Here is a 25648-nt window from a genome sequence, read left to right as displayed (position 1 = left end):
CCAAAACTGTAGTCTAATTTTGTGCAAAACTGTCAACAAAACACTTTATGAGAAGGAAGCTCTCTCCTTTGGGGGATTGGGGACTTCTGCTCTGTTTCATAGTGAATGCCCTTATGTTTTGAGATTTGGCAAAATTTATTATACTGCCCATCACCACTAGGGGACAACTTTACACGTTCCACAAATAATACTCTTATTATAGAAATACTTGTTTTCTTAAAAATGTACTACCAAGGAACCAGCCCATGTATTTTATCATTCCTGTATCTATTTTATTATTTGTCTCATATTTCTCCCTTAACAGGATTTACCTGACTTGTGCAGCAGCTTAGTCCTAGTAATATAAAAACATAAAAGTTTCATTTTAGCTGATGAAAAAGTTTTCCATGTATATTTTTTCTGAAAATAAAGGAATTCTGCTTAGTGTTCATTGTATTTTTGTTCTAGAAATATTTACTTATTTAAAGGAAAGAAAAAATATGCAGAATTTATATTGTATATTTTATTTGGAACCATTTTTAAGGAATGCATAACTTATCTCCTAACAGAGTAAAGTTCAAGGCTGTGACAATCTGTTCATGACTAGAATGTGAAATTTAGCTGCATTGTATTACAGTATTTTATATCTTGCTATAACTAAATTGACCTATTTTTGGTTTTGTTTGTTTTCCCTTTTCCAGTCTTTACCAGGTGCTGGTCTCTGGATGTTTTTTGTTTAAATTGGAAAAATCTTAAACCTGCCCACAGACTGGTATGGTATCCAGTGAGATGGGGACTGTCAGCAGTGGCTTCCGAATGGTCTGAGGAAGCATAGGCAGACAGAATTGAGAAAAGTCAGCCTTGAGCTGGTGCTTGGCTGCTCCCTGCTACCTCTGCTGTGGGCAGGATGTTTTTTTCTCTCTAGCTTACCTGCTGTTCTAGAGAAGTTAGGGGTTAGACCAGTCTGAACTTCGGGAACAGAATATGGCTCAGAGATTAGACTTGTATAGATCATATTTGACAAGAAGAACAATGTTACTGATGTTAGCAGTGCTTACCAGTGATTGAAGAAGGTGCTTGCTCGTTCTGTTTCTGAGCCCTTGGTTCTCTGAACAAACAAGCTGCTGGCAGGGGCTGCTGCAGTGTGTACCTTCCCCTCCTCCCCTCCCAGCAGAAACACCGAGGGTTTTGTTTGTCCCTTCTTGGGGGAAACACATGGTTGGTCAGCTGCTGCCATTGAGAAGAGCAGCACCTGAAAGACTGTTCTGCCCGGGAAGTTAGGCTTTTCTGTGTAAGCTGGAACAAGTGGCTTCGATGATGAATGGTGGGGAGCTTTGTCCAAGGCAGGATTTCACAAATGGAACAGCTATTTTCTTTGTAATAAGGACCTGCCTGTTTTACTGAAACATTAAAGGCACCTTTTAAGTAGTTAATGTTTATTAGTCATCTGGACATATTTTATTAAAAATTTAGGTGATCCTTCTAGATACTGTCCAAGTGTTTCTTTAGAAAGTTTTTGGGGTGGGAAAGTGGTCACAGAAATATGACCAGCTTTCAAGATTTGGCAAGTATGAAGTGATACAAATCCCAACTGTTAGTGTATTTGATGCTGTTGTGTGTGGGAGTTTTATTCATGTCAGTCATTAGTGACACTGGCTCCTAGGAGGAAGGATAGTAATCCATTTTCTTAGTATAATTATTATAGTGTTGTAAAAAGGCATAAAGATGGGTTTAAGACATTTCTATCTAGGCTGCATTATGAATTAGACCTAATAACCAAATTCAGTAGAATGTTTATCTTTAGCCATTATTTCCAGTGCCTTTCCTGGTCAGTGAGAGGTGTGTTTTTGAAAGTTTTTTGTTTTTTGTGTTTTTTTTTTTTTAATTCTGTGGTCTGTTTTGAACAGTTCTGGAAAGCAGTAGCTTTAGTATCATTTATAGGTCTTAAGTTTCTTACTGATTTTTAAAGGAAAATGTGTAGATTCATCAAAAAGCATCTACTTTGTCCAGTATAGAAAACCATTTCACTTTGAGGTTGCTTTACCACAAAAGGAAAACTCGCAATAGAAATCGATGTGCGGCAGGCATTAGGATGGATAACAAAATGTTCTTCATGTTGATCTCTCAGCTACAATTATAATTAACTTTGTAGATTTAGAATTTGTCTCTTTCAGGAGAAAACCATCAGATTCATAAACTTGATTTTAGATGGATTTAAATGTCTGTTTTGCAGTGATTTTTTTCCTTAATCCAGGACTGAAAAATATCTGACTGATCTAATTGAAGATAACTTGTTATTTAATGGTTGATCAATGTTTGTTTCATTGAGGTTTGGAAGATATGATACATTGTTTTTCAGTCTTTCAGAAATTTTGTTCTCCTTCCTACTCTCCTTGCTTTCTATACCTTTCAACAGGAAAGCATTATTAAAAGGAAAACCTACTCAACAAAATCAAACTTTGTGTCACTGTGCCTTTATCCTCTCAGAGATTTTCTTGGAATTATTGCCTGATGAAAAGGAAGGGAAGGAAATTACCTTTTTGAACGTTTTTCAAAAATCTTCTGATGTCTTCCTTCTAGCTAGGAGAAATAATAAAATTTTAGGGTTTTATAAGTTGTGTGATCCTAGTTTGTTTTTTTTGTTTTTTTGTTTTTTTTTGTTTTTTGTCTGTGGAATGTCTTGTTTTCCTTTAGGGCAGGAGTCCTCTCACGATTTCTCTGTTACTGTACGATAACTATCACATACACATTTGCAGTAGGAATTTAGGAAAAGTTTTATAATAATAAATTCGTGTTGACTAAGTGATGCTTGATTTGCATTTGGGGGTAGATGATAACACGGAGTTGCGTCTACCTGCCTGTTCCATTCAGGCCCCTACCTGGCTATAAGGTGCGTTATTCAGGATTCATAACATTTGAAGATTCATTCTGGTGCCCTTATGAATAATTAGAGCTTTTTCCCCTGACCTTTTCCCTTAAGGTGCTTTAAGATCTTGGTGTCTGTTCCAATCTGAGACAACCACAGCAAGACAAAAAAAGGGCAATGTCATGGTAGGCAGTACTTAGGTGCTAGAGAAGTTAGGTCACTTAGTTATGAGGTCAATGAATTTTTGTTCTTAGTTCAAATGATAAATATTCTCATGACTTTAAGTACCCGATGTGCTAGTTTAGATTTCTTTTTCCTGTGGAACTGAAGTATATTTAAAAAAATTTTTTTTTCTTATAATAAAGAATGTCTTATTGCGCCGTTTTTGCTAGACTGAAAGTTTCCTCATCCCTTGGTGAGACCCTCCTCTAATACAATCTTTGTCTTTTGTCTTTGCTGCCTTGCAGGGTTGGTACAGTAGGCTTCACTAACTTAGCTGCAACTCAGAATTTCTCCTCCAGCACCTGAGTAAATGCTGATGGTCTTGTGGAGAGTGGATTAAGAGTACGAGCTAAGTTCTCAATCCCAATTAAGAAGCGGAGGAAAATTTAAACTGTCTCCTTCAAAGTTTATCACAACCACCACCATCAAGACAGCAAACCAAAGGACAAAGACTTTGACCTCCTGTGTTGCTCTGTGTAGTCCAGTTCACGTATGGTTTACAGACTTGGCTGGGGTTACTAATGAGTACATAAAAGTCGGACACTTCTGTCATTGGACACTTTGAGTCACAAAGTTACCAAAATGAGGGCTGTACTGGAGACAGCAGACATTGCCATAGTGGCCCTGTATTTTATCCTGGTCATGTGCATTGGTTTTTTTGCCATGTGGAAATCTAATAGAAGCACCGTGAGTGGATACTTCCTGGCGGGGCGCTCTATGACCTGGGTAGCAATTGGTGCCTCTCTGTTTGTGAGCAATATTGGGAGTGAGCACTTCATTGGGCTGGCAGGATCTGGAGCTGCAAGTGGATTTGCAGTGGGCGCATGGGAATTCAATGCCTTACTGCTTTTGCAACTTCTGGGATGGGTTTTCATCCCGATTTACATCCGGTCAGGGGTATACACCATGCCTGAATACTTGTCCAAGCGATTTGGTGGCCATAGGATTCAGGTCTATTTCGCAGCCTTGTCTCTGATTCTCTATATCTTCACCAAGCTCTCAGTGGATCTGTATTCGGGTGCCCTCTTTATCCAGGAGTCTTTGGGTTGGAACCTCTATGTGTCTGTCATCCTGCTCATTGGCATGACTGCTTTGCTGACTGTCACCGGAGGCCTTGTTGCAGTGATCTACACAGACACGCTCCAGGCTCTGCTTATGATCGTTGGGGCACTCACACTTATGATTATTAGCATGATGGAGATTGGCGGGTTTGAGGAAGTTAAGAGAAGGTACATGTTGGCCTCACCCAATGTTACTTCCATCTTGTTGACATACAACCTTTCCAACACAAATTCTTGTAATGTTCACCCTAAGAAAGATGCACTGAAAATGTTGCGGAATCCAACAGATGAAGATGTTCCTTGGCCTGGATTTGTTCTTGGGCAGACCCCAGCTTCAGTATGGTACTGGTGTGCTGACCAAGTCATCGTGCAGAGAGTCTTAGCAGCTAAAAACATTGCTCATGCCAAAGGCTCTACTCTTATGGCTGGCTTCTTGAAGCTTCTGCCAATGTTTATCATAGTTGTCCCAGGAATGATTTCCAGGATACTGTTTGCTGATGATATAGCTTGCATCAACCCAGAGCACTGCATGCAAGTATGTGGAAGCAGAGCTGGGTGCTCTAATATTGCTTACCCACGCCTGGTGATGAAGCTGGTTCCCGTGGGTCTCCGTGGCTTAATGATGGCAGTGATGATTGCAGCTCTGATGAGCGACTTGGACTCTATCTTTAACAGTGCCAGTACCATATTCACCCTCGATGTGTACAAACTCATCCGCAGGAGCGCAAGCTCCCGGGAACTAATGATTGTGGGGAGGATATTTGTGGCTTTTATGGTGGTGATCAGCATTGCATGGGTGCCAATCATCGTGGAGATGCAAGGAGGCCAGATGTACCTTTATATTCAGGAGGTAGCAGATTACCTGACACCCCCAGTTGCGGCCCTGTTCCTTCTGGCAATTTTCTGGAAGCGCTGCAATGAGCAAGGGGCTTTCTATGGTGGAATGGCTGGCTTTGTTCTTGGAGCAGTCCGTTTGACACTGGCCTTTGCATACCGTGCCCCAGAATGTGACCAACCCGATAACAGGCCAGGCTTCATCAAAGACATCCATTACATGTATGTGGCCACAGCATTGTTTTGGGTTACAGGACTCATTACTGTAATTGTTAGCCTTCTCACACCACCTCCCACAAAGGAACAGATTCGTACCACCACCTTTTGGTCTAAGAAGAGCCTGGTGGTGAAGGAAAGCTGCTCCCCGAAAGATGAACCATACAAAATGCAAGAGAAGAGCATTCTGAGGTGCAGTGAGAACAGTGAGGCCATCAACCACATCATTCCCAATGGGAAATCTGAAGATAGCATCAAGGGCCTTCAGCCGGAAGATGTTAATCTGTTGGTGACCTGCAGAGAAGAGGGCAATCCAGTGGCTTCATTAGGGCATTCAGAGGCAGAAACACCAGTAGATGCTTATTCCAATGGGCAAGCAGCTCTTATGGGTGAGAAGGAGAGAAAGAAGGAAACAGAGGATGGAGGCCGGTACTGGAAGTTCATAGATTGGTTCTGTGGCTTTAAAAGTAAGAGCCTCAGCAAGAGGAGTCTCAGAGACCTGATGGAGGAGGAGGCTGTTTGTTTACAAATGTTGGAAGAGCCTCCACAAGTTAAACTAATACTGAATATCGGACTTTTTGCTGTGTGTTCACTTGGAATTTTCATGTTTGTTTATTTCTCCTTATGAACTTTTTAAGGATATGATGAGACACTAACTTAAGAAAATACTGGTCTTTGGAAAAAAACAAAAACAAAACTTATGTAACTGTTGCATCTCTCAGGCATTGTTTACGCTATAGGTTTTAGCCAAATTTTACTTAGCAGAAAATCATCTATTTGCAAGACTTTATTTTCCCAGAGATGGATGAAAGTAAATTTTCAACCTAAATGAAGTAAAACTTGTTTAACGGACTGAATTGTGCAAATGTGGTTTAAAATTGTCCATACCAAAGTAAGGAGAGACCAATTATTCTCCTAGAACGTGTAGAGCAGAACATAGGCTAACATTATGATGAATAAGGTATACTGTCTGCACTGCCAAATCTTGGTAGGCCTTCTTCTCCTGAAGTAGAAGACTTGCTCATTTCAAAGTTTTTTCTCTGTCTCTGTAATCCCTACTACCATTTAAAACTGAAGTCGTAGACATTGTGTAATCAGTTGTGTACTGAAAACCTAACTGATGTGCTTGTGGGGTCCTTGTGTCAGGACAAGTTAGTTTGTTGGCCAGGTTCATTTTGCTAGCGTGAGCCTGTGTGAATTCTGATTGCCAAGAGAAAGGAAGAAGAATGTTTTCCTGTAGCTGTTCTTGCACCACCAATATATGGAATGTTGGTAAAAAGTTTGTTCCAGTTCCTTTTTTTCTTTGTTTTCTACTTTGACTGAAGTTTAAGTGAATCATACTCAAATGACCACCAACTCTGTCTTGATAAAAAGTTATGTCATGATTGTATTGTCAGACGATTAGGGGAGAAAATGAAGCAAACATTGCTGATGATCCCCAAATTCATTGACCAAGTTAAGGTTGTTTATATAGTTTGGGAATTAGCAGTCCTCAAGCAGTGTTTGATCAGCTTAGGCTAAACAGGTGACTACTCATACTCCACTAATTCTCTAGCTTTGTTCTTTGTTCTTGTCATTTGGTAACATTTTTCATTAGCCACACCTTTTCCAAGTGGATTCAGTTGGAAGATATGTCCAGAAATTTGAAGAAAATTGTCACTGCCTTTGTTCTGGGTTGCCCTGCTTGATGAGATCATGATACATTGAAGTTGAACTTCTGAAGGGAAAATATAATTCTGAGATCATATTGTATCCTATAAGCTTTTTTTTTTTTCTGATTTACTTTTTTTTTTTTTTGAAAGACTTGCCATCTGTACACGCCTCTATATTTTTAAAAAAGTTACATTGACTTAGAGCATGAGGAGGTTCCAGTGCAAACTGGGCATCAGTAACAGAAAACTGAGTGCATGCTTTGCCATTGGTAGATTGTCAGTATAATACGTCTTTCTGTAGAGTGGATAGCATGTTAAAGAGGTGTCATGATAAGAACTTCTGGGTTTAGTAGTATGTCTTGTGGAGGATATCCTACGACTTGTGTGCTTCTAGGACCCTCTGTCTTCACATGGCATGGCACTGTGTTGTAACCCTCATGGATGGGAATCTTTTTCACAGGCTGATTCCCCTTCTTGAGGACAGGATACAAAAGATATTAGAGAAAAGCTCTACAGATTACGAAGTTCTGTGTCTGTGTGCTCAACATGGTCCTTTTTCCTCCATGACATATGAAGGAAACTAATTATGTATCTACTTTCTTTGACTTTCCTGTAATCTCTGATACTTTTTAAATTGCATGATTTTATTAAGCTTGTATTCTTTAGGGAAAAGTATTACTTTTTTAGATACTTTTGTAGATTTTGAATCAAAACTCAGTCCTAATGACTTTAAATTTTTTGTATTCTATAAACGAGTTTCATTATGATGGACTTGATTAGTCCAAAGTTGATTTTAGAAATTATCAGGTAGCATAATGTCTTCCCGTCTCCAGGAGGCTTTCTGATGAACTGAATCTGTAGATGAAAAAATAATTCATGAATGAATAGCATGATTTCTGAGAGCTTAGAGTGCCTTGTAGAATTTTTTTCTCAATTTCATTCTTACGGTTTATAAGCTGGGGGCCAAATAAATAGGGACCATCCTTTTCTTGTATGGATGAGGCTGTGGCTGTGACATGTCCCAGGTTATAAAAAGTCTATTGGGAAGAACAGAAAAACCATGTAGCCAAAGCTGGGCTTATGGTTTGTCCTCTTCTTTTCTCAAAGGGACTGTTTTTCCTTTGAGACAACCTTTTGGTCTTTGGGAAAATAATAGAACCTTAGATTTTTCAAATTGGCATTAAGTTGTAGGAATTAAAATTTTCTTTGACTTTGAACACATTGCTGTGTAACTCAGCAAAGAGGATTCACACATTGCTGGGCAGCCTTCTTACCCCTTCTTCTTACAGCATAAATTAATAGGTGGTGTTTATGTGAGTTTTTTTCCCCTTTATTTAATGTTGAGTCCTAATAGTTTGGAGTATTACGATCCCCCCCTTCTCTTTGCTGCTGTCTTAGTACGATACATGAAATACATCATCTTGTGTCTGTTTGTGTGTATATAGCAGTAGGTCAAGTTTAGAGTACTAATGTCTGTAAATAAGGAATGACTATTAGCATATCCATTAGGATGTTTATTCTAGCCAGTATAAACATCACTCTGTTAAGACTGAAGTCCCTGAAGCTTGCCCTTCTTCTTGCTTTCCACTAGTAGATAATGTGCTTGAATAAGTATGTGAATTGCCGATTGCAGCTTCATTCAGGGGACTATTGTTCAGTATGTTTTGTTAGAATGATTGTTCATGGAGTGATACCTGGTCTGTGTTAAGCTAGCAAAATGTTCATACTTTACACTAACAGAATGGGTCCTAAATGACATTTCATCTGTAGACATTGATATGTATATATTTTGATATTGGCTCAAGCTAAGGTTCAGAATTGAAAGAGAGTGATACTGACTAAAATAGTTACCTGGTCTTCAAAGGTAGAGAAAAATACTGTCTGATCTGTTGTTAATGGTATCCCCAGTTCTTAGATTTTTGTCCTTTCAAGCAATCTCAGTCTTAAGATCTGATGAGCAGAGCTTATGCTCCGGCATTCAGAAGAATTACTGGCTCCAAAAATATTATGTCCTTTTGCCCCAAGATAGTAAGTGGCTTTTGAAATAGCTGAGCCAATCTTTTTCCACAGCCGTTCTTTTCCTGGTGAGGTTATCACACTCTTATCTTTAGGTAAGGGAAGCGTCAAGCAATAGTGGTGGTACTGTGTCCTTTGGCCTATATTCAGCAGATCTCCTCTCCAAGTCTTCCTTTTCAGTTGGCTGAAAGGATCCATTGTCTTTTTGCACAAAGAGGCTGGCCAGGGTCATAGTTCTTATTAGCTCATCAAGTAATTAGCAGAGAACTATCACATGTGAAACTTCACATTTTAAGAATTGATGAGGAGGTTGTCAATCAGTCCTTTAACCCAAGGCTAATTGGGAGTGGGGGTACTGAAAAGTCTTGTCCAGGGCACTGAGAGTCTCTTAAGTGTCTCCATTTCTCAGTCCATTGGTTTCTTCCCTGTACTTACAGGGTGCATGGATCTTCCCCTCTCTCTTCAGATATCATTTAGTGCAGCCTATGGGTTATTCTCATTCTTTACCAGTCCTACAGACTGGCTATGTTGTTAAAAGGCTTAGACCTACGTCAGTGTTCCCACTTGGCAGTATTTGGCTTACTTACTTTCCTTACATTTTTTACTCCGCTGTAGTGTTTTCATCTGAGGTATGATGGCTGGAAAGGACCACGTGGGTATGGAGTAGTGACACCTCACCACCATTCCCCAGTTTTGGACTGAGAGATGTATGTAGACCAATCCTGTTACGTTATGTGACCACAGAGACTTGCCAGGACAAAATTTTCCTAAGAAGTCAGAAAAACTATTAAATGAGATGCTGAGAAATACCTGGGTGATACAAACTTAACAAGTTAGGCAAAGGGCAAACATTAGCTTATAAAATGTGCAGACGTAGAATTCTGTTCAGTGACTTTTAGAACTAGAAGCAACTTGGCTATTGGCTCATTGAAGCCTTTCCCCACATAGATTAGGATACCAATGAAAAAGATCCAGCCTGTTAAACCTTGGTTTGATGTTAAATATTGTGAAGTAGGAGTTTTTAAACATATTTGAGATTAAAAGGACTGATATTTGATAGTGATACTTTAATAGAAAAAATGCTTTTAGGCTTGTATTCATAAGATTTCTCATTAACGAAGTGTTACATTGCATTCAGACATTCGATGTTGACATTAGCTTGAACATACTTTACAAATAGGGTATATTCCTATTTGTGTGTATAGCCACATACCATTCAGAGAGACTGGTCTTTCCCTCTATTTGTCTTCCCTCACATTGCTTTAATTCTTCACCTGTTCTTTCTTTTAACACTTCTCAAATTCCTATTTTGATCTTTTATCAGCTTAATTCACATTCAGGCTTACTGCTATGATATGCAAAAGTGACGCTTTGCCCCAGTTTTGAAGACTTGGATCCAAATAATGACTCATTAACTATAGTTGTGTTTAAATATACTAAATTTCTATTAGCTTAAGCTGTTAAATTCTCAAGAATGGTTTTCTCAGACTAATGTTCACTAACAATAAAAGCCCTAGTAATTCATCATTATTGTATTCTGAAAACTCTTTTCTTCAAAAATTAGGGAGGCAGCAACAGTTAAAATTCATACCAGTCCCTTTGAAATGGTTGTATCACAATGCAGAGAGGAATGGAGTTTGTTTTGATGTCAGAAAGCCTTGTTCTTGCAGTACTTAAGGGTAAAAAGTTGAAACTAGTCAGTTGGCATATCGAGAAGCCCTTTTGTACTAGTTAGGTATGAAGCTGGATTATATAAGAAGCTTTGATTACTACACTTGGTTAGACTTGGTTGGCTTAACTCAGGGCTGCAAACCCCTTTTCCTCCATTAAGGTCACTTCTCTTAATTTCGTATGCTTTTTATCAAACACTCCCCTCTATTGGAAGACTAGGTATTCAACTTCTTTCACTCCTAGAATTGAATTTAGCTTAGGTTCAAACTACTTGTAGGCTTTGCCAGCACTGAGTCCCACACCATTATTCATGGAGTTCTATAAATATGTTTATTAAAACTTCTTTCTAGTGCTGGGAATAAAGCTTTAAACTACTGATTCACCTTTAAAGGAACGTTGTGAAAATTGATGTAATTTATGTTTCTGTTTTCCATCTCAAATCCTTTATAAAAGATAGGATTTAGTTTTTTGTTTAGGGTTAAGTGCCCCATTTATCTGGTAACTAACAGCCTTAACCATGGATATATTGTCTTACTGAGAAATAAACAAAAAAGGTTTGATATATCTGTATCATTACTGATTTCACTTTACTTTTTAGGGGAGGACCATAATCTGAAGCTGTTGATTTTCAACCAATAACCTTACTTTATGTAATGACTTTGCAGTGTGGTTTGGTTACCTGGATTCATACTATGTTTAAAGAGAGGGGTGCTAGAACAAATAAGCAAATGAAGAGCAAGACAGGACAAAAGCACAGTGCTCTCAGATTTTCCTTCGTGTAGGAGCAGTGGCTTTGCTCTCAGAAAAGCACTCTATCATAATTGTCGCCCATGAGATAACGAAGCCACTCTGTCCTCTCCTTCTACCCCAAGTTTGAGATGGTTTACAGTCTGCGAACTCTATCAATAAGGGAAATAGATATTTCAGTGATTTCCGCAACAGCACAAGTTGACAGTAGATAACCACAACCTTACTGGAGATTTATATTTATCTTGGTAAATTCACCTTGTACCCCAGTGCTGCTGGAGGAAGGAGTGTTTACTTTTTTTATTGCCTTTGGACAAACTAGTCTGGATAATTTTTCAATATATCATTGTAGCCTAGACTTCTGTAAGTGGAATGAATGTTCCTTAATAACTCACTTTTTGGTTATAATAGTTGAAAACTGAAATTAAGCTCATTACTGTTATTGAAATCCCAAATTGGCAAAGGCCAATATATAGGGTATTTGGTAATATAATCAGCTTCTGAAATTTATGTGTTTTGATTAGTGCCTTCCGGTTGCCAATATTGACTCTGCTAGTTTACACATTTCCCTTTCTTGGTAGAATATACTTATTTGTTACAATTTCTCTTTTTAAATTTTGTTACAACTAGTCAAGGAAATAAAAAAAACACATTTATATTTACATACTTTATATGCAGCCTTTGTTTAGGTTCAAGGAAACCAGGTAGCTCTAATTCCTGTTGCAGTTTAAATGGTATTTATTCATCTATATTTGTTTTATATCCTTAATTAAAACTATAAGGTTACTTATTAATTCTGTGAGTATATTTTAACTATTGTTTTTCCAGTGTAGGTTTGATAGGCATATCTGAGAACATACATGTGGCAACAGTTTCACATTCCATGATAGGTAAAAAGCTTAAAGTAAAAGTCCATAGAAAGCACAAATCAGGTTCATGCAGGTGTGTATCTCCACATGTAGAAAGCACAAGACTAACAGTATTTCTCAGTATCCCACAAGTGCCAGTTGTACAGCCCACCAGGTGTTTGTCTCGGGAGTTGTGGAGGACCACAGTATTCAAAGCCCTGGACAATGGGGTATCCTGAGTTGTGGTCCTAAATGATAAGTGATTCAGTGTAATAATCTGAGTAAATTTGTGCTACTTTGGTAGAGGGAGAAAAGACAGCTATTAAGAATGTTGCAATTATATTTGGGGGTTACTAGCAAAAATGGGGTCTCTGGGTTCTTTCCTACAATCTGGAACCAAAACAGGGACAGACTTGTAGGTTTTTGGTGGGTAGAAGAGTTTGACAAACTTTTGCTTTAAGCTGTAGAGCCATTGGTGTTATTTTTTTATCTTGAATCTTTAGGAAATTTTACCTGCTATCAGTAGTTCCCTGAAAACATGGAGAAATTTCACATTTTAACAGGGCAAATACTACTTGTCTTTAATCTTTGTGTAGGTTTGTAAGAGGTGAACGTATCTTTATTTTTTCATGTGCTTTACTGCACTTCATTTTAATACAGAATTTGACCCAAGTGTTCTGAGCATCAAACTAAATCTGAGACATATCTGCCAAATGAGCTACTTTGCTTTTCACCGTGGTAATGAGAGTCTAAAGGATTCTTCTACCTGTCCCATTCCCCGCTTCATGGTTAGATTAGATGAAATCAGAATGTGTGAAGAAATATTTTCTTGCACTCCGTATTGCCCTTGTCTTACCGCTTGCTATCTTTACCTGAATAGTCCCAGTTTATCAAGAATGAATAAATAGTCTTTGTCTTGGATTTTGCCCATAGGTCAAAAGCTGTACTCTCAGAATGGGAGAGAAGTGACTACCTTTGTTCCCACTCTTCTCTATTTTGTGTATTTATCTTCTTAAGGAAAGACTTGGTCAACTCTGGTAGTACACGGGATGAAGATTAAAGCGCGTGTAGACTAATACCACATGTTTTAGAAGGGTTAACCAGAACACCTTGAGGGAGAGATCGATCCTCTAGCAAAAAAAGTGTTCCCTCAGTATTTTAGAATGTAAAACCTCAGGTTTGGGGGGATGAGGGCAGAGAAGTGCCAGAAATGCAGGAAAAAAAAGAAAGTTTTGAGGAACGTCTTTGGCTTAGCAATGTGTGATAAGGCAAAGCAGTTACAACCTGTTAGTCTTATATAGTATGCGTCTGTACCTTTTAAATGTTGTTTTTAAATTTAAAGTCCTTTGTAAGAACTTAATGCTTTTGAAGATTCCTTTGGCAAAATATCATTTATAATTCCATGGAAAATTGCTTTAATTAGTCTAGGTGAAAGTCGTCCTAGCAGTGTAAATATGTATAATTAGAATTTTCTAATTTCACTTTGAGATCTCTAACTTTTGAGTGGCAAAAACAGATCAACAAGTCTTTTTTGCTCATGGACTGTTCTGTGGCGTTGTTAAAATGCAAAAGCTTTATTTTTGTTAATAATGACATATTACATTAATGTCAGATGATGATATGGAATCTGTTCCCTGCTTTCCCCACCAATATTGCTTCGGTTTATAGATTGCCAACAGAGTTCAGAAATACAGCAGGGATCTACCCATTCTTTGCTTGGACATCCCATTTTCTGTTGCCCAGACCTATGTTGGCAATCACATATGAACTGCGTTATGCTTCTCAGTGCTTTTTTTTTTTTTGATAAGGTGGATATCAAAAATAGTTGCTGTGCAAAAGTTAGTAGTCTTCTTCAAGAAGAAAACCAATTCCTTTTCTAATATCCTGTGAAATCGCTTCATTCATTTCTTTATTTTTAAGCCAAATGTCAGCAGAGTACTGCTGCTTTTATCTAGTACTTTTGATACGTAAGTATTGCATTTTAAAGAGATGTCTTCGTTGAAAATTGTTTTTCCCAGTGTCCTCCCCATTCTGCTTTGTTCATATTTTCTGTAAGAGACCAGTCTGTGCACTGGGGGTGTGTATCGTGTACATGTATCATTTCGTCAGTTATGCATTGTAGACCAAATGTGATTATAAATGAAGCCGTTGAGTTATTGGTGAGTTTTTGGAATTGTAAACTGATTTCCAGTGTACCCTTTATTGTCCACAGTTTTGTTTTGTTTTGTTTTTTTAAGGTTTGATTGATGGGGTCTATCTTCACATTGTACAATGTTTTAGTTGCAAGCAGAAAGTAGAATTTGGTATAAACCAGGTTATTTCCGTATTGAAAGGAATACAATTGAAATTGTAGATTTAGGATTGTTAACCATACATGACAATTCTAACTTGACTATTACTCTAACCTACTGTATACAATCTGATTTTTAAAATTGTAGACATGTATGATCTTGGTTTAATGTGTTTTTTAAAAGTGTTATTGTTGAAAAATGGAAAAACAATGAAACAGATCTGCTAAAGAGCTGTCAGTCTTCATTACTGACTCTGTAGAATACACTGTTCTTTGTGTGCTGTGTGTTATTTTGCCGGCTGCTGCATTAGCCTTCAAAAGTATTTGGAAACTTCAGATGAACCTACATTTCTTGCAAAGTATATTCCTTTCTGTGGTATCTTGTCCTGTAACTGAAGTATAGTAATTATTTTATGGAAATGTTATTAGCACTTCTGTACCAACTTTGAATAAAATGAAAAATTTACATTTCTGTGACTGAGTATTTTCAGTATGAACACGTCTGCCCTCAAATTTACAGGGTTCTGTGCTAGAGTTGGAGAGCTTGTCCTTTACTGCCTTTTCTCTTTTCACTTCTATTTTGAAATAATTTCAAATTACACGAAAATTGTGAGAATAGTATGAAGAATTCCAGAATCCTTTTCATCCAGTTCATTTGCCACATTTGCTTTGTCATTCTCTCTTAATCATACACGCTTTTCTGAACCTTTTGAGTGTGAAGTTGGAGACACCATTCCCCTCTACTCCTTAAGTACTTGGAGTATATTTAAGACCGAGACAGTCACTCATAAAATCACAATATAATTACCAAATCTGAAAAGTAACAGTGACACAATATTTTAATTTGAAGTTTCAATTCAAATTTTGCTGTTCCAGTATCCTTTTCTAGCATTTTTTTTTTTTTTTTAAGTTCGGGTTTTATGTCTCTCCCCAGTTCCTCAGTTTTTTTGGTCTTTCATGGTACTGACATTATTGAAGTTTAGAGGCCATTTGGTGAACACCCCTACTCAAGCTGGGTTTTTTTCTTATGATTAGATTCATACTATGCATTTTTGGTGGGAATACGGCATAAGCAGTAATATGTCCTCAGAGCTTCATATCGGGAGGTGTGTGATGTGTGGTCCCATTATTGTTCACACTAATTTTGATACTTAAGATAGTGTCTGCCAGGTTTCTCCACTGTCAAGTTACTGATTGTCTTTCTGCTCATTAATTTGTGGGGAAATAATTGGAGATTATATAAATATCTTATTCCTCATCGAGCTTGAACCCCTGATTTCAGCATCCATAGGTAGTTCTTGCCTGAGCAAAGTTACTGCTATGATGATGCAAAACAGTGATAGTTTTTGTTTTTATTTTGTTTTGCTATACTGAAATTAGTTTCCCTCTTTTCCGTTTATTTATCAGTATGATTTCATTTACTGGGTTACAATCCATTACTGTCATTATTTTGCTCAAATGTTTCCAGATTTAGCCAGTGACACTCTGCAGGCCAGTTTCTGTGTCCCTTATGACACATTTCCATCACACGCACACTTCCTTATTTCCTAAAACAGTGAGGTGTTTTCATGGTTATCTTGTGCTTTCCCTGCTCCCGTCGGAATCAGGCATTTAAGTAGGGAATGGGATTTAGAAACCAAGGTCTGTGTGTGCTCATTCTTACAGGGGTAAACATGGCAATTCTTCCTGGCTCTTTTCAGTATACGTAGGTAGGAAATTCGTACAGACCTACCAATGCCTCCCAATTCTAAAAGAGCACTAGAGGGTTCTTTTTAGCTTTCTCCCATTCTGTGTATCACACTTCTCCAACTGCAAGAAATCAGGTAATTATGACACATTAACTCATTTCTTTTTCCAATTCTACAAATCCTTAGAATTTAAAGTTTTTGCATGTCAATAAATATCTTTAAAAGTTTTGCTGAATATGGAATTATAGATTGGAAAGTATTTTTCTTCAGAGATTTGTAAGCATAAGACCATTTTTTTTCTAGCTTCTAATCTCAGTGCTCTGAAATTTCATTATATGCCTTGAAAGTTTTTCATTCATTGTCCTGGCCCTCGGGGGCTCTTTCAATTCGGCAGTCCCATGTCTTTCATTTCTAGGATGATGATTCTCCGTTTTCTCCTTTCTGGAGCCCCTTTTGTTCAACTCTTGGACCACATGTATTGGTCCAGTTAATTTCATACAGTCTTTTGTTTTTTAATTTTCTTAATTATCTTTGACGTTTTGCTCTAAGGATGTTTCTAAACTTTACCTTCCAAGCTTTCTGTTGAAAAAGAATTTCTCAGATGCTTAATTTTTCAGTGCTCCTTTGTTCCCTGAATCTTTCTTTTTTATAGTCTCTTATTTCATGAATACCATATCTTTTTTTTTTTTTTTAAGATTTTATTTATTTATTCGACAGAGATAGAGACAGCCAGCGAAAGAGGGAACACAAGCAGGGGGAGTGGGAGAGGAAGAAGCAGGCTCATAGCGGAGGAGCCTGATGTGGGGCTCGATCCCATAACGCCGGGATCACGCCCTGAGCCGAAGGCAGACGCTTAACCGCTGTGCCACCCAGGCGCCCCATGAATGCCGTATCTTCTTATCTCTGAAGATACCGTTTTCTCCTCCTGCTATGTTTATTCCAGTTTCTCCCATATTGAGCCCTCATGTTAAAGGCTTTTCTCAAATGTATTCTGGTCTTTGGGTATGGGCTTATAACGAACAGGATGGACTACCGAACGTGTGGGTGGAGCTTGTCAGCTTCATTGTTTGGCCTTGTGGCCTGGCTGTTTGTTGGATGACTCCTGAGGTATCTTTTGAACAGGTCATATTCCCCAGAGAATATTCTTTGAGTTTTTGACTGAAGGATGAAAGGCCTTGGGCCATTCTTCTGGGAACTAAGTGGGGAGAGAGCACAGGGGTCTCATTCAGTATGCATTTTTTTTTTTCTATCTCTTTTGGTATGGAGCCCCCCCTTACAGCTGTGTGTGTGTCTTCCAGTCCACAGGTTTCTCTGTTTTGTCCAGTCCCAAGAGTAAACTTCCAAACATGCATCTAAGGATCCAATTTTCCTTACACTTTTGCAAACTTTATTTTAGTCTCTCACTTCCCCCCCACTTTCAGAGGTATACCCCACTGTTGCCAATTCTCGGATCTTTTGAGGAATTCTCCAGTGTAAGTGTGGTTGATTCTCGGTTTTCCATGTTGCTGCTTTCTTCCATCCACTTGCTTGCTTCTAAAATTGAATTGCCATTTTCCCATCTTCCTTGGTCTTGCAGAATTGTACCTTAAAAAAAAAAAATCCCTTTAGTGTAGTTCTAGTAGGTTTTCAGGAGGGAGTATAATTAGATGCTTGTGTTGAATCTTCCAGCACCCTGGGAAGTCCTGGTATCCCCTCTTCACTTAGCATTTGAAAGTTGAAATTTCAGAGCTTACAGCCCATTTCTGCCCTTCCCAAAAAGAACATGTTGACAGCCAGAAGCACAGTTGGAGTTTTAAAATTCTGCTTATCTTTGTAAATGCAAAGCTAATGATTGTTTACATTTTGAAGGGTCCTGAGAAATTGCATATTTGATTCTTCTGTATAATGCATGAAGCCCACCTATCAAAACATTTTTCTGTGTGTGAAATTGAACATACATACTCAGTCCATGAAACATGAACAGGTGTACAGCTTAGTGAATATGGTTAGCTACTGTTATTTGCAGAGTTATGTTCCGTAAAGTTGCCTCTAACACTGAGTTAGTGAATACTGAGTCATTGCCCCTTGGGGAAGCACATGGTTAGGGTCCTGTGAGCCTCTGGCTGGTCACCACATTTTAATTAACTGATCAATACATAACCTCATTTTTTTCTCATGAAGACATCATATTTAATATGTATTTTGATTCGTAATCATTGAGCTCAAAGCCTATAATAGCAACCTAACTCATGCCCTGAATGAAGCCTATGTAATACATTGTTTTTCCCATAAGGCACATCACATCCTTCTTGCACTTAGGGACCCTAAGCGCTTTACCTCACTCAGGGGCATTTTAAACAGCACCAACAAAAATGTGAAAAGCATGGCACTACGTAGGCCGCGAAAAAAGCACCTGCTTTACAATGGGAGATCTGAACCAAGCCAGAGCCTTGGTTGTTGGACCTCAGCTGGGAATGTGCGTATTGGGTGGCAGATTTTCCACGAGTCTCTGCACACGCTTGTCCTCAAATGACTGCGAAAGTGGTGGGAGTGTTGATTTGGGGGTGAGCTCGTAGGTGAACTGGCATATATGCCTCCCTCAAATGATGGGGATCAGCTGTACGTGTGAAGCAAACACCTGTGTAACCACCACCCACGGAAACTAGAATTTCATCAGTCCCCTGTCCCAGAATGTGCATTTTGCTTTCAGAAAGTTCTGATTTTAAAGGGGTTTCTTAGCTTCAGTCTGCCTCTTTAATTTGATAGTTTGGGTTCTGCCTCTGAAGTGTTATCTTCTCTTTGAGTATTTGAAGATAAATATTCAAGATAAATATACTCAAGTCTCAAAAGCAGGCTTCATCTTCTCCATTCTCTTGGGTATGCACTACAGGACTTGGGTTTCAGACCCTTTACCTGTCAGTCTTATTTTTTTTCTGGACAACTTTGAGGCAGTTGTATCCCTTTTTTTATGTGGCCTCCAAGTTTAATACAGTACTCCAGGGTTCACACTGAGGTTAGACTGTAGGATGGGAAGTAAACCCAACAAAATGAGGACTGCCATTTCCTTGCCTTCACTCTCCTTCCAGTTGTAATACGAAATTTCATTGTCCTACCCTCTGGCAGACTCTCTGTATAATCCTGTTGCCTCTATCTTGTGTGTAGAGACAGCATGACTTGCTGACTCAGTTTCCAGAAATTTTCAAAGCTTTTCAAAGTCTGAGTTCTGATGTATCCTATTCCCTGTACACTCTAGGAGTAGAATGTCCATTGATTCTTGATTATGTCCCAAGAATCTTGAGAAGTTTGGAGGCACCTTTATGAGCCTGGCTGTGTCTTTGTTTTGTTTCTTTTACCTGTTTATTCCTCATTCCTTGACGGTGCATCTTTTTTAACCAACAGGATACGCTTTAGCTTTATTAATGCATCTCTGTCTTTTGAAAACAAAATGGTGCTGTTTTCTTCTTTGTAGTTGAAGATCTTGTTTCTCCTTGAATTTTATAACTTGGCTTAACCTTTTCTTCCTTTTCAGTGAATTAAGTGCAGTCAACAACTTTCATCTCTCATCTTTCCATTTATTCTTTGACTTAGTATTCATCATTTATCGAACACATTCTGTGTGCCAGGTTCTTTGCGTCTCCAGCGTCTAGTAAAGATGAGTAAGATGTAGCCTTGAAGAAGTTTGGTTCAGGAAGGGGGCCTGCTCCTACGTAGTTACACTGGCAAGGTGTGTGTGGAATGAGAGGGATGACACATGGGATCGCAGACAAAAGTCACAGTTCTCCTAGGAGGCAGCTGAATCCTAAAGGATGTTTTTATTCCTTTAATTCCACTGTGCCATTACCCTGCTCCTCCCTGCTCTTCAGAGGAGCGTGATCCCTCAAGTGCTTTCCTTTTACCACTTGAACTAAGCACCACTGCAGCGGCCTGGTTGGTGGACACACTGTTGGTCTGTTGTTCAGTAGGGTGTGCAAATCTGACTCTTGCCAAGGCCCAAGTTTCTGAGTCTGTCAGCGCATACTTTAAAAAATACTTCTTTTAACCCAGTCAACGAGCACATTTTTGCTAAAACTGTATACTGATGTTTAGAAGATTCACGGAATATAAATATTTTTTTATAACCCTTTTATCTCCACTCACTAAATCTTTTGCTAGTTCTTACCTCCCCTAGTCTCCATGTCATTGCATTGCTGCCCTCCTCCTGTTCTCTAAAGAGGCTGACCTGTAAGGCAAAGGCAAGGAACTGAATTGTGCATGAAGGGGAGCAATCAACAAGACAGGTAGCTTGATGATGATACCTGATTCCTGCTCTCACTATCAGTTTCATGAGCTTTGGCATTTCATTTACTTGCTGCCATAGTAACCAGGACTCCTGCCAGTCTTCCTCTTTCCCATCTTTTATTCATCTGTACATGCATCTGGAGGGGGGATGGGGAAGATAGAAGTGGAAATCTCACAGTAAAAGGGTGTGGATTTTCGAATGTCTATGGAATAGGAAGCATGGAGATCTTAATTTTAGCATTGTTTCCAGCTGTTGAAGTAATACTAACCACAAGTAGTTCCGTTTTGGGGTTGTCATTTCTCCATGTCACATTCAGGGAGAGCTCCATTATTACTGTGAAAAAGCGGAGCTTTTATGTTTATTAGAGTTGTAGGAGATCACTGCTGAAAATCCTTTATAAACTACAGTTCAGCCCGAATCACTCATTTTTGAGATGATGAGAAGGCAGCCAACTTCATACTAGAATGTGGTTCTTACCTTTGTCTGCACCTGGAGCGCTAGTGCCCAGGATTCTTAAATTCCCAGGCCACTTGAATCAAAGTATCTGAGATGAGACATAGGCCTCTCGTTTTTAAAGTTCCTCAGATGATTCCGGTGTGCTCTAGAGGAATGCCTTGGTGATACTGCCCTTTTCCTTTGATTTACCCAGATTGTGAAAGGGATAGTTGATTGTATGCAGTTAAGCCTCCAGATTTGGCCTTAAATAACATCTGATTGATATTCTTTGACTTGAGACCTGGGAATCAAGTGGATTATTTAAGGAGCAAAACTGCATTATAGTTGAACTACAGAGAATTGCTGTTAACCTAGGCCCATAAGTGACAATTAGTAAATTCATATATAAAGTTGGATCTCATGTAACCATGACTTTCTTCTTGCTCTGTGAGTTAGTTCTTTAAATTTATTCGTTTCTAACCTTTTGATACCAAGGCTGGTATTGATGTCTCACTGTGGGCTGGCTGCAGGGGTCCCTTGGATGCCTACTGCATTTTGCAGCTGAAGTCACTTTACTGGTCATCCTGCTACCTTTACATTGGCAAATTCTGCCAAGCTATGAAGTGTGGCTCTGCTTTATTATTTGCCCTTTGTTACTGGCACACAGTAATTTATGTAGAACTCAAGAGTCATTGGACTCTTGCTCCTCAGATTTTTTTTTTTTCCTAACATTTTTCCCTGGGTTCTTTTTATTTTCATCACATGCCCCAAAGAATACATTTTTATGTCTGATGTCCCAGGTCTCAAGAATCTCAGTCCTGGCTACATGGCTGTAGAATATGGTCAAGTTCTTCTTATGTTTCTCATCCCCTTGATTTCATTGGCCACTGAGTTCTCAGGGCCAGACTCAGCCTTGTCCTGTCACAACTCCTTGGTTGGCTCTGATTCTAGAACCGGTGATCTCGAGGCCCCTATCTTACAAATTTCAGGTTTTTCTCTGATTATCAAGAAATGGAGCTGCCAGTGTAACAGCTCATATGCTGTAAGTACAGCTTGCAAGTCTCTTCCAGTAACCACTGAGCTATCCATCGATACCTCTCTGATTATTGTATTATTAAAAATCTATATGGATGTGGAGTCAGCAAATGAGTTCCAAATGTTTGAGGCACAGGTTTGGGACTTCAACACAGTATTCGCAAATTATGGCATCCATAGTAAGATAACAAACAGTTGGCACAGATTAAGGGGAAGAAATCCATTTATTATTTATTTATTTATTTATTTATTTAAATTAAGTTAATTAACATGTAATGTATTATTAATTTCAGAGGTAGAGGTCAGTGTTTCATCAGTCTTATATAACACCCAATGTTCATTACATCACATACCCTCCTTAATGTCCATCACTCAGTTACCCCATCCCCCACCACCTCCCCTCCAGCAAGTTTGTTTCCTTTGATCAAGAGTCTCTTATGGTTTGTCTCCCTCTCTGATTTTTTCCTTGGAAGAAATCCTTTTAAAATCAAAACAAAACAAAACTGAATTTTTCTCAACAGAAGTTTGTTTCTAAAACACCTTTTATTGCTCATTGTAAAAAGTCAGATAATAAAGCAAAGTGTAAAGAAAAAAGAAAAACAGAATAGTCCTCTTTTCTTACTGCTAGGGAAAAATAGTAACATTTTGCTGTATATTCATCCAGACCTTTTCTCCATGTATGTATACATAAGTATTTTTTTTATTTAAAAAAAATATGGATTGACCTTGTATGCTGAGTTTTAATTTTGTTACAGTATTTTTATGTCTTATATAAGGATCAACATCCTTTTTCTAAATGGTTGTATCATACTGATTCATTCATTGAAAATAATTTAGTGAACCAGTCTTCTATTAATGGACAACTACCTTTTTATTCACTGTCCTAATAACTTTACGGTGAGATTTTTTATACCTAAGTTTTTGTGCATGGTTATGGCAGTTTTCTCAGAGTAAATTCTTAGAAGTGGCTGTGGGATTAAAGGTGTACACATTTGAAACTCCTATATCCTGCCATTTGCCCCCAGAAAGTTAACATTTTTACCTGTAGTGTAGGTGAAGGTTTGAGGAAACTGAACGCAACGTGCTAAACAAAAAACCTGCCTTGAGTGGATAAAAGCGATGGCTTCTGTGTGTACCGAACACAGTGCCCATGTTGATTCTGCCCCGGATATAAATTCCATCCGAATCTTCCTGTTCTTCTGTCCTGCTGTTAGTCTAGACCTGCTCTGAGAGCGCCCTAACTGACCCTCTTTCTGCCTCTGGAAGAAGTATTCTGCTGTCAGTCCGGCCGCAGTCCGCCCTCTCTAGCCCACCAGTCACAGGTAGCTGCTCCTTTGGAGTTCTTGTAACATGGGTACTTTTTGTGTCAGTCTTGTCTCTGTTTAACTTCCTTTTTAGTTAGTTTACCTACATGTGTCTGTCTTCATGTCTGTATCGCAAACTTTTAAAGGGCTGGGACTTCGTGTTTCCCATCCCTGTGGCTGCCTTTTTGGAGGTCGATTTCACCGTGAGCAACCCAGAAGATACTTGGCTTGAAGAGGCCTTTGAGAGGACTGTTTCCAGATCAAAAAAAATTAGGTGGAGCCTTAAGAAATGGGCAGTTTCGTCAGGTTCAACCTGTATTTCTGATAACCCACAGAATGTGATATGCACATTCAGTTTTCTCTCCCTCCTTTTCCAGACATTAGGAATATGCTTCCTCTTTACAACTGATTTGTGTCGTTAAAATTATTTTAAAATTATTCCCCAATAAAGATTTCTAGGTGGTCTCATAAAGATGATCATGTAAATTAAATACCATATTCGTGGGTGCTTTTCACTTGCTCTATATTTTAGCCACTTTTAGGGCTCTGTAACTTTGTTAAATGGTCACATGATATGTCTGTACTGTGAACGCACAGTTTCTAATCTAAAATTTGAGGTACTTTTTAGAGCACATGACAGTTGCTTATAAAAAAAGTTTTTCAGTGCATGCTACTGTTTGTTACTTTCCTAGTGCACCGTATGGATGTTGGTTCCCTTCTCTTTTCCCATCCTTCCCCACTTCTGAAGGCCTGTTAAGTCTTGTTCGATAGTTAGTCCATATTTGTTATAAATGGTCTTGTAAATATGATTCATGGGCAAAGTAGTAGAGCGGTACAGTTTTACTTCTAGAAGCATTTTCTATCTTTGACCTTTGAAAAAGCCTATAAAATTTACTATTCTGGTCACTTAACCCATAAGTTATACAGTGTATAATAGTACATACAATGTCGTCACGTCTGAACGTGCATTTATATAGCGCTTTATTTTTTTAGTGTTCTAGATTTGTCCTTCCTGAATCTTACACTAATTTTTAGAATAGCTTCTGTGCTTAATAGTTTTTAATCCTTAATTACCTAGAGGACTGCAACTGTTGATTCAAATTGTGGGGCAAAAAAGGGGTTCTCTGAACATAAAAATATTTTGTAAAGCAGTTCCCGTGGAACCATTTTCAGGGTTGGCCTTTGCAGGTGTCGTGAGGCAGGGCCGGCGCTTGACACATCTTGAGATAGATGGTTGTCCCTTCTGTTCTCCCAAGGTCCCTTAGTGACAGAACTTCCCTTAAAGCCTGGTCTGCTCTTAAAAGGTGCTCACAGGTTTTCTTTTTCAATTGCTGTCAGAATCTCAATGCAAAATTTCAAGGAAATTTTTTTAAGGAGATAAATCCTGGAATTAAGATGCAGCAGAGAACGAGAAAGGCTTTCACATTTACATTTTCCCAGGTTTTGACAGTTTTCTGACCTGGCTCCACCTTCCATAAATCTTCCCTGCTCCGGGGAGTTGCACACCTCTTTGTTAAGTGAAAAAGGCGAGGTGTACTAGGTGCTGTGCGCTGTTCAGGGTGCATTCTGTGTGCCTTTTATTTCCTGCTGAGCTGCGAGGGTGCTGTCGTAGGAACTGAGTGCATCTGAGGGCCACCGGCTTTAAAATCTTAATTGTTGCCAGAGTCTAATTTACAAGATATTTTGTTGACAGGCTTCTCTTCTGGGACGAACATATGTTTAATTAGATAAAACATTGGTTATTGACCAATGGTACTTTATAGTACTCCCATGACTTCTTAGTTTAAGTAACCTTACTGAAGGGGGATTTTATTTTGCTGGCAAGTAGCGATGTCGTCCTTCCTTTTATTTTTCCTATCTGTTTGCTCTCATCTTTATTGTAGAAACTTTGTCCATTAGAATCTCTAGAACTATAGTTTTCAAAATGTAGCCTGAGGAGCCTGGGCTTCCTAGGGACCCTCTCAGGAAATCATTACAAAAGCAGTAGTGGGTAGAATAGCTGGGGCCTTAATATAAATCCAGGCAGTACAACCAAACCTTACTTGACATCAGTGTGTTCCTCGCCACTGTGCAATTGTAGTTTTTTTTAAAAACCCAATTTCACTTCAAAACGTCCTTCAGAATGATGGGTGGTGCCAGAATATTATTGGAATTTAGTCTTGGCAAGGGCTTTAGAAGTTAGCCAGTCCAGTTTCCCACCTGATGGAAAGACTGATTCGGTGGTCATCCTGTATCTTTGCACTTCTAGTGATGGGAGGGAGGCTCGCTGCTTCATGTCGCAGCCCATCTCGTTAATATAGCTGGAATTTTCAGGAGTGTGTGGTTTACATATTGAAGCTCTGTTTCTCTATAATTTGTACCCTTTGATTCCTGTCTGAACCTCAGGGTCTGATCAAAATATGACCTATTTTTTTCCAGAGTAGCCCTGCAAATATATGAAGTTTTGGATTTTCTCGGAGTCTTCTTTTGCAGCCTGAATACCAATAGTTTTAGTAATTAATAATACGACCAAAATTGGTAATTTTG

The 25648-nt window shown here is 38.7% G+C and overlaps 1 protein-coding gene across 1 annotated transcript; it reads left to right on the top strand.

Annotated features, from left to right (window-relative positions):
• The first annotated feature begins 595 nt into the window (after positions 1-595).
• Positions 596-14868, top strand: SLC5A3 (solute carrier family 5 member 3). Its single transcript, XM_008701852.2, has one exon. It carries the CDS (start codon positions 3650-3652, stop codon positions 5804-5806), a length of 2157 nt encoding a protein of 718 aa, XP_008700074.1. The 5' UTR covers positions 596-3649; the 3' UTR covers positions 5807-14868.
• Positions 14869-25648: the final 10780 nt, after the last annotated feature.

This window comes from Ursus maritimus, unplaced genomic scaffold, assembly GCF_017311325.1.
Source record: "Ursus maritimus isolate PB19 unplaced genomic scaffold, ASM1731132v1 scaffold_4, whole genome shotgun sequence".
In the NCBI taxonomy this organism is placed as follows: Eukaryota; Metazoa; Chordata; class Mammalia; order Carnivora; family Ursidae; genus Ursus; species Ursus maritimus.
The sequence above is the reverse complement of the archived record's forward strand: the minus strand, read 5'-3'. Positions and strand labels throughout refer to the sequence as shown.